General features: G+C 46.6%; 1 protein-coding gene and 1 long non-coding RNA gene across 3 annotated transcripts in view; one reads left to right on the forward strand and one right to left on the reverse strand.

Annotated features, from left to right (window-relative positions):
- LOC139077758 (uncharacterized) overlaps positions 1-12106 on the reverse strand; it is an 85873-nt gene that overhangs the window by 9360 nt on the left and 64407 nt on the right. The window contains exon 3 of the long non-coding RNA XR_011530207.1: positions 1545-1886. This is a non-coding gene — a long non-coding RNA (uncharacterized lncRNA). The remainder of the gene's footprint in view (positions 1-1544; positions 1887-12106) is intronic.
- Positions 5718-12073, forward strand: CASP14 (caspase 14). Of its 2 annotated transcripts, XM_008539803.2 has the most exons (7): positions 5718-6218; positions 7654-7723; positions 8527-8676; positions 8773-8998; positions 9156-9272; positions 9448-9551; positions 10057-12073. In XM_008539803.2, the coding sequence occupies exons 2-7, from the start codon at positions 7697-7699 to the stop codon at positions 10159-10161; spliced, it is 729 nt and encodes a 242-aa protein (XP_008538025.1). In that variant the 5' UTR covers positions 5718-6218; positions 7654-7696; the 3' UTR covers positions 10162-12073. The 2 variants fall into 2 exon arrangements, with proteins under 2 accessions (XP_008538025.1, XP_008538027.1); XM_008539805.2 differs by lacking the exon at positions 7654-7723 and having other exon boundaries at positions 5883-6218.

Raw genomic sequence — 12106 nt, forward strand, 5'->3', positions numbered from 1 at the left:
AGCACTGGTCACTCTAACCTCTGTCTACGGGCTCTCTGGATCCCCCCAAAAGAGCTCCAGGAGGAGAGTTCACCATCAGAAAATAAAACAATAAAGTGAAGATTAGACGACTATTGAATTAGTAATAATAATAAATGTAATAATAGTACATAATAGTAATAATAAATGTAATTCATCAACTTAATTAGGTGACTAATTAACTAGTGATTGCTCATCCTTTTCTGCCTTACCCTTCTGGCTTGTGCTCCACTAATACGTCTTGAGCATTTATTCTTCAGCTCCCCGCCCCAAGTCCTGTGTCAGATGATTTCATACTATAGTCTCGATGGGGAAGGTGGCATTATTCCCAGTTTATACTTGAAAAATTAGGGAGCACGAGTATCAATTCTGACAATGCCAGGCATTTGCTCCCCATCCACAGACCTTTATTGAACATTTTCCATGAGCCATGCTGTGTGCTAGGTAAACACAACATGTGTGGCTCATGGTCTCACCAGCTAGCTGTCCTTTGGGGAAGGCAGACATCAAACCAGCATTATAAGAGCAACGTGATTGCCCAAGAGAACTGCAGGGAGCCCTGGAAATTGGGATCTGACCTGGTCCAGGGAGAGTTCAGAGACGGCTTCCTGCAGGATCTTCATTTTACCTGAGATCCGATTATCTTCTAACAACCAATGGTTATCGTATCACTCCCTAGCTCAGAATTCCTCAGTGGCTCCCCATTTCCTATTGGATAGAGGACCAACTCATTTTGCTTTACCTGAGACTTCTCCTGGTTTTTTGGCACTGAAATTTCTGCATCTTGGGAAATCCATCAGCCCTAGGAAAATCAGAATGGTCGTTCTCCCTACAACCCAGCCAAACCCAGACTCGTACAGTAGCTTCAAGTCCCTTCATGATCTGACCCCTTCCTAGACTCACCTTTCACTACCTGGGCTCACCTCTCACCACCACCATCCCTTACACTTTATTTTCCAGCTACACGGCAGCAGGCATGGTACCTTGAAGGCACCAAGCTCTCTCCTTCACCTCTGCTATTGCCCACACTGGGATTCCTCTACATGGGCTGCCTTCCCCACGTGCCCACCTGGAAAGCCCCTCCTCATTCCTCAGGTCTCAAATGAAACACCAGCTCCTCTGGGAAGCCAACCTGCAACCTTATCATCTTAGACATGGATCCCTCCATGGAGCCTTCACACCAGATTGTCCTTCTCCAGCTAACTAATTGTCAGATAGCTCTGATGAATATAATTAATTTAACTCGTGAGTTAATTAATTAGCAAATAGTTGGTCCAAAAAATGTGTAGTGACACATCCTTCTCTCACACACTGACACTGTGTAAATATGTGTCTCATCAGAGGAGCCAGGACATTCTGAAGTCTCGTCATTGATGGATTAAAGGAGGAACTGATGAGGAACCATCTCTGCCATCACGGCAGTGCATTCATCCACCCAGCTCTTCCTTCTTGTACACCTACTATGGCTTTGAGTGAAATGTTCAAAGCTGGCCCTCGCCCCCAGGGACTGGACTGTCTGGACCCACCTGCTTTCCCGAAGAAAGGCTGCCTCAGGAAATACCCTTTTCAGTGCTGGGCACATGGGGTTGGACCCTCTTAGGACTCCCTCTGAGACACTCAGTGGTGTGCTGCAGCCAGCTCTTCCCAACTCCACCTTCAGTGATGCCATGAAAGTGGCATCAGCCACCCTGGGAGTATTTACACCATGGATGTTGGCACACACTACAAATCAGGACTTCTTTTGCTTTTTGTTGTTTGCTTCTTTGTTTACAGCAAGCCGGTTGTTAAATGTTTTCCAGCACATCGTTGCAAACATTCACATCCCCGATTCCTTCTTCTAAGATCCAGGCTTCTTAGCTGACCAGGCTCTATGAAAGAATGAGATTTCAAAAAGGGAGAAGGTCGCAGAAGCAGAGTTTAGCTAAAATGTTTGGCATGCAATGTTGGATCCAGCTTGACTGGGTCCTTCTCTGGTTTTTGTTTCTCTTCCAATGAATGATGTGTGCTTTCTATACCATCACAGACCAAGGCGACAGCATGTCTCCCAACCTCTGAAGATGACTCCATGCACTCCCAGGGGTATTGGTCTATCCTCTCCTGAAATGGTCAGACCTTCCCTGGGTCAATTTGAAGAAACATAAGAAAGGATGCTTCCCAACATGCTTCGCATTCACAGCCTGACAACCTGCAAGCTGTACCCCTGCACAGAAAACTTATGTTTGGGACATGATCTATAATTAATACTTGTCACGGTGCTAGGGATAATAACGAGCTTTGCAAGATCTATGGGTGCTCTTGGTGACAATGAAGATGGAGGAGGAGGAAGAGAAAGAGAAGATGACATGAGATTGTAATTGGCACAAAGATAGACTACATCAGTTTTATTTACTAATGTTGACCCAGCATCAGACATAGTGCTCAGTAAATATTTGTGGAATAAATTGAACGAAGAAGGAGGAGAACTAGGAGGAGGAAAAGGAAGAGATGGAAAAGAAGAAAACATAGCATTCTCCTCTGCCAAGAACAAGCACGGCCAGGTGCTTTACATACAGCATACTTTTCTGAATCCCCCCTGCAGCCCCAGAAGGTAGGTCTTCTTTCTCACATGAGTAAACTGAGGCTCAGTGGGAATATTCTGTGTTGTTGAGGATTCAGGGAAGTGGGCCCTCTGTCATATATTGTTTGAGATGGAAGGCAAATTGCTAAAGCCTTTGGGGAAGGTAAGTTGGCAGTCAGAATTTATCAAGATTTTTGATGCCTATGCCCTTTGAACCAATAATTCCACCTCTAGGAACCCCTCCTCTGGAAGAAGCTCAATCTTGTGCCTAAGGAGGAATGTACAAGGTTGTTCACGGCAGCATTGTCCTGGTGAAAACTGGAAACGCCTGAAACATCCATCAGCAGGACAATGACTAAACAAGTTACCATATGTCCATTCTGTGGAATATTGTGCAGTTTATAAAACCAATGATGTAGCAAATGCACTGGAATGGCTTAAATGAAAAAGATGGGGAGTACCAAGTGTTGGCATGGACCTGGAACCTTCATGCACTGCTGGTGGGACGGTTAAAGTGGTACAACCCTTTGGAAAATGCTTTGACAATAACTACTTAAGGTACACATGTGCATTCCCTATTATTGAGCGGCTCCACTCAAGTATATACCCAACAGAAATGTGTACATATATTTATTGAAAGGCATGTACTAGAATGTGCATCACTCCATGGCTTGTGATCTCCACAAAACTAGAAACTACCCAAATGCCCATCAATAATAGATTGGATAAATAAGTTTCAGTATATTCACAAAATGGAATACTATAAAGCACGTGTCCTCAATGAGAGCAACATTCTACCTCCACAGGGGCAAAAATTGGTTTGGGGGGAGTAAAAAATATACATATATACATACAATATAGAGATATAAATAGAGATAGAGGATAGACAGACAGATAGATAGGTATAGATGATAGATGGATGATGGATAGAGATATACAGTATATCTGTGGTATTAAATTTCATGGAAGTAATTATGGAAAATGTCTAAAACGGGTTGTTGGGGGGCAAAAGTGAAAAAAAAGATTGAGAAATACTGCTATTAAGAAACAAGACTGAAGATCTACAGACATGTGTGCAAAAAGATTGAATCCCGCAAACATAATGTTGAGTGAATGAAGCCAGACACAAAAGACAACATACTCTATGACTCCATTTATGTAAAGTACCAAAAGCAAGAAAAGTTCATGTCTAGTGTGTTCCATATCAAGGTAGTGTTTGGGGAAGTCAGGGGAAGGGTAGTGACAAGAAAGGAAGCAGAAGAGGAAATCCAGGGGCAGGGAGCTGGTCACATTCTTTTCCTTAATCAGGTCCTGGCTGCACAGATGTGTTCAGTGTGTGAAAATTCATCAAGCTACATGCTTAAGATTTGTGCTGTTTTCTGCATGGAGGTGACTCTTCAATAAAAGGTTTTTAAGAAGAAGACAAAAAATGAGTTTGTTCCATATGTACCAACATGGAAAGATGACCCAGGCATGTAATTAAGTGAACAAAGCAAGTAACAGAACAATTCAGTAGAATGAGCCAATGTATGTAACAAACAGCTATAAATGCGAAAGTCAATGCAAAGATGGGGATTTGGAGAAACACTGCCCAGGCTGGTGCCTGAGTTAGTTTGAAACAAAAGGAAGAATTAGGGGAATGAGAATGTTCCAGTTTTTTAAATTTTGTTCAGTGGCAAAATGTACAAACATGAAATTTACCATTTTGACCATTTTTAAGTGTACAGTTCAGTGGCATTAAGTACATTCACATTGTCATGCAGTCATCACCACCATCCACCTCCAGAAGTTTTCGTCCTGCAAAACTGAAACTCTGTCCTCAGGACACACTAACTCCCCATGCCCCTCCCCCAGCCCCTGGCCCCACCATCCTACTTTCTGTCTCTATGAATCTGACTCCTCTAGGCACCTCATATGAGTGGGATCACACAGTATTTGTTTTTTTGTGTCTGGCTTATTTCACTCAGCCTAATGTCCTCAAGATTCATCTATGTTGTGGCGTGTGTCAGAATTCCCTTCCTTGTTAAGGCTGAAAAATATCCCATTGTATGTATACGCCACATTTTGTTTATCCATTTCTCTGTCAGTGGACATTTGGGTTGTCTCCACCTTTTGGCTGCTGTGAATAATGCTGCTGTGAACACTGGTGTACCAATATCTCTTCGAGTCCCTCTTTTCAATTCCTTTGTGTATATACTCCAAAGTGAAAATTGCTGTATCAAATGGTAATTCTAGATTTAATTTTTGAGGAACCACCATACTGTTTTCAACAGCTGGTTGTAGCATTTTGTGGGAATGTTCTAGTTTTTCTGAATATATTTCAGTATTGTTTGAATATTCCACTTCTAGGTGTAAGTCCAAGAGAAATGAAAACAAATCCACAGAAAGACTTACATGCTAATGTTTATAGCAACATCATTCATAATAGCCAGAAGGTGGAAATAACCCAAATATCCATTAATGGATGGACGGATAAACAAAATGAGGTATATCCATAGAATGGAATATTATTCAGCTATTTTAAAAAATGATGTAGTGATATATGCCTCAACATGGATGAACCTTAAAAACGTCATGCTAAGTGAGAGAAGCCAAACACAAAAGACCACATATATGATTCCATTCATGTGAAACGTCCCTAATAGGGAAATCTATAGAGACAGAAGGTAGATTGGTGGTTGCCAGGGGCTGGGAGGTATGGGGGCAATCACTAAAGGGTAGAGGGTTTATTTTTGAGGTGGTGAAAATGGTCTAAAACTGACTGTGGTGATGGTTGCAACTGAAAATATAGTAAAAAGGATTGAATTGCATACCTTAAATGGGTGAATTGTATGGTATGTGAATTATATCTCTTCAAAGCTGTTAATATAAAATGAATTGAAGTGAAGTGAAATAAAGGTTGAAAAGGAATACAGGAGGAAGGTCACGAGGAAGAGAAGACAGAGGCCGAGGAGCTGTAAAGCATCAGTTAAGGCAGTTGGATTGGACCGTGTGGGGCTGGACCCTCCTGGATCTGAATGCCAACTATGCCGATTACTGGTGGAGTGACCTCGGCAGTCATTTCACCTCTGTGAATCTCAGTTGCCTCTTCTGAAAAATGGGAGCAACGATGCTGATATCTTGGGGCTGTTGAACACTCGATGAGTTAATAAAAAGTGAAACTGGTGCTATCTCACAGTTGAATGTGGAAGGGATGGAAGTGGACATCATGGCGGAAATGATGGATTGATGATAGCCGGATGAACTGGACCTGGGGAGTGCTTTGTGGTTAGGCTGGCATAAAAGCCCTGGCCGATTTGAGTACTCTGTCTCAGCCTTCTTACCCAGGGGATGTTGGCTGAGCTTTGCCGTGACTCATTCCGCGGGCGTTTGGCTCCATTTCTTCACAAAGTCTGTGCCAAGGGTGTGTCCCTCCCATCATGAGGTTTCTCAAGTGACAGAAAACTTGCTGGAAATAAAGGGCCAGATGGCTGTGCTGCCCAATTCATAGACAGGCCTCTCAGGGGAAACCTGGGATGGTCCCGCACTGTCAGCCTCTTCTCTGAGGTCAGCAGGTGGGCCTGACCCCTCCTCAGTGGCTGTTGGCAACGAGGAGAGTGACAAGACTCGGCCTGGCTTTAGGGAGCAGCTGGTTCTGGAGCCGGTGAGTGACTTGGCAGATATCAGTCCTTCTCTCTCTCAATCTCAATCTCAATCTCTCTCTCCTTCTCATTCTCCCCCTCTCCCTTCACGAATGGATGCTCTGGCCAGTTTGGGGAGAACTTAAGAAATTTGCATCCATTCATCCTTCCTTTCATTTGTTCATTTGTTTTTTATTTGTTTACTCAACCAAAAGCTCTGCTGTAATGCAAGCATAAAGAGTCTGGAAAAAGGGAGAAGTAACTTCCAGTGAGTTAACAGGGATCATAAAATCTACCTTGCTAGATTGTTGAAAGGCATCTAGCACTCTTTCAAGGTCCTTTTCAGATGGAAAAACCAAGACTCAGAGAGGAGAGTCCGATGCTCAAGTTCCCTAGCTGGGCAGGGGCCAGAGGCAGGACTCCATCCTGGTGTGTCTGGCTCCAGAGTCCATGCTCCTTCCACTCTCTCTCTCACAGTATTTGGTTCCTCTGTCCTCACAGCACTGGCTCCATTGCACGTGTGCATGTGTGTGTGTGTGTGTAAGAGAAAAAGAGAGACAGAGAGGATGTTCATTTCTGTCATAAACTAGAGCTACATGAGGGCAGGGAGCATGTCTGTCTTACAGAGTGTATTCCCAGTGTCTAGCACATAGTAGGCTCCCAGAAAATATTTTCTGGATAGATAGATGTATGAGTGGTTGGATGGATAAGGTGGATGGATGGATGGATCGATCGATGGATGAGTGAACGGTGGGGGAAGGCATAGCAGACATTATGCCACCCAAATTGGTAAAGAAGCATTCCAAGCTGAGGAGGAAGTGTAAGAAAAAACAAGGAGATGAGAAAACCCCAAGAATACGGCAGAAGTCATTCTGTTCAGCCAGAGAGTAGAATAGGACTCAGAGATTAGAATGAAGAAATTGGACAGATGTTCAGGCTCGAGGCAGACAGAGGGAGCTGGATTAACTTGTTCGGATCAGAGACCCACTGGGACAGTTTCAAAGTAGTGTTACCACTTTGATGACATTCTCATTTTAAACCCAACCCCAAAGCATCTCCTTGTTGATGTCTCCCCAGACAGCCACTCCTGGTTGGCAGAGGGGAGCCCACGGGGCCACTGGCCCCTCATCAGTCCAGGGTCTTCAGGGGGATGTCCAGTCTGTCACAGGCTGGCGAGTGTCTGGAGGGAAGGGTAGGGAAAGTCTCACATAGGTGGCATTGTGGGGCAGGCCTAGCAGGGGCTCTGGACATCCAGGGATGGAAGACACCATTGGAGTGTCACATTAAGGAGGACACACTTTGTGGACTGTCATCTCTTCCCCAGGTCTGACCATAAACCAAGTCCCCACCACTGGCATCTTATATAGCCTCAAAATTCAGACAAACAAACTAGTCTGTCCCATGCGCCCCTCTTCCTTCCTTTGGAGACCTTCAATCTATCTTCTCTTCACCCCCCAGGATCAGCCAACGGTGCTGAAAGCCACTCAGAGTCAGAGGAAACATGAGCAATCCTCGGCCCTTGGAAGAGGTGGGCTGGGTGCGGGTTGGGGGTGACGGGCGGGAGCATCTGTGGAGGGACGTGAGGAGCATAATGCTTCAGAGACAGTGGAGGGGGTGAAAAGTCATGACCTGGATTCAGAGCTATAGGGTGCTATGTGATCATTCAGACAGAGAAAATCACTCAGAGATGGAACCCAAGTCTGGGGGAACCCTGAGACATCTGTTTCAGCGATCAAATTCTCATCACTGCGCTGCCCAGGATCCTACTCCTCTTCTGAAAAAGAATTTTGACCCCCATATCCTTCTTCCTCAGACAGCATGAGATAGGGTCTCAGTATTAGCTTCAGAAATTCTAAGACCTCTACAAGCGAGAAAGTAACGCTCGGAACGCTTTTGGGAAGAATGAAGAGAGACAAAGCCACCAAGTGTGACAACTGGAAAGGACTTTAAAATCACACACACACACACCCATGGTCCATATTTGGAAACTGAGGCTCAGCTAGGAGCAGTGACTTGCCCAAGTTCACACACGGATAAAACAGAGCCAGAACCCAGGTTGAGTCGCCAGATTCGGCAAATAAAAATAATGGATGCCCAGTCAAATCTGAATTTCAGATCAATAACAAATAATTTGTAGTAAAAGTATATCCCATGAAATATATGGGTTTTACTTATGCTAAAAAACTTAAATTTTTTAATCTGAAATTTGAGTATAACTGACCATCCCATATTTAACCCGGCAACCCCAACCCCAAGCCTCTTTGGAACACACCGCCTGCTTCTCCTTGACCTCCCTCCTCATCTGAGGATTTTTGTCATCTCTTGGCCCAGGAGGCATACGACATGTCAGGCGCCCGCTTGGCCCTGACGCTGTGCGTCACCAAAGCCCGGGAAGGTTCAGAGGCGGACCTGGATGCCCTGGAGCGCATGTTCCAGCAGCTGGGGTTTGAGAGCACCATGAAGAGGGACCCCACCGCCCAGGTATCGTGCAACCAGCCCCAGGCCAGCGGGGAGGGGCTGGACCAGAAAAGTGGGCTCTGGGGCCACACCTGAGTCTGGCCATTCCTCTCACTCCAGCAATTCCAGGAAGAATTGGAAAAATTCCAGCAGGCCATGGATGCCCGGGAAGACCTCGTGAGCTGTGCTTTTGTGGTGCTCATGGCACACGGGGTGGAAGGTCGTCTCAAAGGGGAGGACGAGCAAATGGTTGAGCTGGAGAGCCTCTTCGAGGTTCTGAACAACAAGAATTGCCAAGCCCTGAAAGCCAGGCCCAAGGTGTACATCGTGCAGGCCTGTCGAGGAGGTGGGGACAGAGCCAGGACCACAGAGCTTGTGCTCCTGGTCCAGCCCCATCCTAGATCCGGTGCCCCGGCTGAGCCTTCATCGCCAATCTGTCTTGTGGCCTTCCCCTTTTCCTATCTTCTTTCTGACTTGGCCTCTTCCTCTCCTCCATGCTTCAGAACAAAGGGACCCTGGTGAAACAGTAGGCTCAGATGACATCATGATGATCACAAAAGACAGTCCCGAAACCATCCCAACGTACACGGACACACTCCACATCTACTCCACCGTGGAGGGTATGACTCCCAGCTGACGGGGTGGCCTTCTGCTCCTAGGCCTCACCCACCGCTCCTGACCCCCGAGACGCTCTTCCAGGACCCACCCTCTTTCAGGGCCTCCTGCACCACACACCCCCCCACCCGCCTGCCCCCTGTGGGAGCTCCCCTGAGCCCGCTTTTCTGAAATCCCCAGGGTACATCGCCTACAGACATGACAAGGAGGGCTCCTGCTTCATCCAGACACTGGTTGATGTGTTCACAGAGAGGAGAGGCCCCATCCTGGAGCTGCTGACGGAGGTGAGTTGGAACGAGGTACCTGGAACCCCTACCCAGCCTGAGCAGGGAGCAACAACAGTGGGCTGAGCCTCTTCACACCTTCCTGCTTTTCCCCCTCCCCCGCCGCAGCCCCAAATCCAATCTGAGTCCCAACACAGGAACTAGGACGCTCATCTCCCAGCAACGACTTTCCCTAAAGCAGGGAATGTCAAAGCCCACGGTGTGTGCCATGATTTAGACGAAACACGCGCAAATTTCTGTGAACAAAATCCTCAGGTTTAACCAATGTTTGAGCACTTTTTTCTTCCAATGGTTATGTGCTTTTATGGTGGATTAGGGAAAAAACATAACAAGAATGTGCAACCAGTGATTCCATAAAGATTATAATTCAAGATGAGACAATAAAGGTCTCCCATCTTAGGACATGGAGACCCGCCCGCCCTGTTCTCTAACCTTCTCCTCGTAAGCCCATTACCCCAGCCCCCGCAGTGACCCAGGCCCAAGCTGACCACCTCTGTTGCTGCAGGTGACCCGGCGGATGGCTGAGGCAGAGCTGGTTCAGGAAGGAAGAACGAGGAAAGTGAACCCCGAAATCCAAAGCACCCTTCGGAAACGGCTTTATCTGCAGTAGAAGTAGAAAGGGTAGCAGGGGCTCTCTTTCAGGTCCTCTCTCTGCCCCACAGATATTTAGAGGCGGCTTCACCACTTTCCCAAAGTTTTCTTTCCCCAAGGCCAAATGGCACCAGCCCCTCTTTCATCACATCCCTCATGCAGGCCCTCCTCCAATCCATTCCTGTCCTTCTCAGAACAAGCCAGGTAAAACTGAGCACAAGGCATGGTGGTAACATTAACAGCACCTCCCTCAGGCTGGAATCTCTACCTCTATCAATGCAACCTAAGAGCCTATTCACTTACCCTAATTTCTGCTCCTATTTTCAGCTGACAACCTCTGCTTTCTCCCATGAATCATACCTATGCAAATGTAACTGCACAAGGCTCAAGACTTTCCATCGATAAACCAATGCCCACTCACCACCTCCCACCCCAACCAAACCCTGGCTGGCTCCTGAGTCTCACCCGGAGTTGTAATGTCCTCCTGAGAACCACATCCATCCCCCTCTCCCAGAGACTCCCTTCCAACCCTGGAAATTCAGTAAGACAAAAATTGTTCTCTCGCCAAGATCCTTCTTCCTTGGCTTAGCACGCTGGTGCCTTGACACAATTCTCCTTCTAGCTCATGAGCTTTCTCTGGCTAACGGAGCTGCCTCCTCCATTTCTGGGTCTCTCCCTCCCAATTAATGCCATGCACACACACACACACACTGCACTCTGCTCTCTCTCCAAGAAAATCCATCTGCTCATTCGTTCTCACGGTTTCAACTTTCAACCACCGAATCAGAGTACATTGGAGCTATGGCAAATCCCCTAGTGTCACCTGCTATATTTCAGACAGTGTGATAGAGGCCCAGAGAGGTTAAATGGCTTGTCAAACGCCATACAGTGAGTCACTGGGAGGGTCCAGGTCTGGCTTCCAATCCAGCTCCCTTGCCCCTGCCGGCTAAGCCTTGACCCATCAGACAACTTTTCTGATTAGAGGAACTGCCTGATAAAAGTTCTCCCTACCTTAGAGGTAGAAGGTCCCTGGAAGACTCTTAAGGATCTGTGATAACCAGCAGTCAAGGTTGCCTCGCTGGGATTTCGGCACTGGGCTGGAATTTGGAGCAGATGCACTGCCTTCCGAGTCTCTGATGCACGTCTCCCCATCTCCAGCCCTGACCTTTCCCAGTCAAATAGCCTGTGGGCATATCTGCCATCATTGAAAATTCATGGCTAAAGAGGAGTCCTTCCTTGCAGGCCCCTCCTCCAAGTGTTCCCTGACACTCTGGACCTCAGACCCTAGGTTCAGAATTTCGTAGTTTTCTATGACTTTCCTCTTCTTCCATCTTCATATGCCACTAACCACCACAACCAGCCCAGTCTGACTTTGAAACAGTTTTCATATCTGTCTTCTCATCTCTTACACGTCGCTCTTCAGGCTCAAGTCCCATCCTCTCACGTCTGGGTCTTTGCACCTGCTGCCTTCCTTGCCTCTCTGCCCATCTCATCCCTCATCTGCTCTCCACACCATCAACAAGTCTCGATCTTCCTAGAACACTCAGGAAGACACAGCAGCACCCCACTATTTACAGACCAAGGTCAAACTTCACATCCTGATTTCTCACACCCTTACAATTCCATCTCCTACCAGCCATCAGCTAAATTCATTCCCCATCTTCCGCTCCGTGAATTCACTCTTCCAACAGAAATAATGTCCTCATACTCATCCTCCCTTTGCCAAGCTAGAGTGCCTTCTGTCTCCCTTCACCCCTTTCCACTACGTCCCACCTCTACTTATTCCGGAGAGCCACTCCCAATATTCTTTCTAGTTGATTCCACTCTCTGGCCCAGGATGAGACACTGACGATTGCAGTTTCTTAAGGGCAGGGGGCAAGTCTTTGATGAACATAATGGGTGTTCAATAAACAGTTGTCAAAGTTTAAAAATATGTGTTGGAATCTTGCCTCTGTGCTTAAGCT

The sequence above is a fragment of the Equus przewalskii genome, chromosome 20 (assembly GCF_037783145.1).
Source record: "Equus przewalskii isolate Varuska chromosome 20, EquPr2, whole genome shotgun sequence".
In the NCBI taxonomy this organism is placed as follows: Eukaryota; Metazoa; Chordata; class Mammalia; order Perissodactyla; family Equidae; genus Equus; species Equus przewalskii.

Bases quoted from the DNA above. Each gene is read 5' to 3' on its own strand.
- CASP14 (XM_008539803.2), top strand. From the start codon at position 7,697: ATGAGCAATCCTCGGCCCTTGGAAGAG. The intron at 8,677-8,772 runs GTATCGTGCAAC...CTCTCACTCCAG, and splicing joins AGAGGGACCCCACCGCCCAG to CAATTCCAGGAAGAATTGGA. The intron at 9,273-9,447 runs GTATGACTCCCA...TGAAATCCCCAG, and splicing joins CATCTACTCCACCGTGGAGG to GGTACATCGCCTACAGACAT.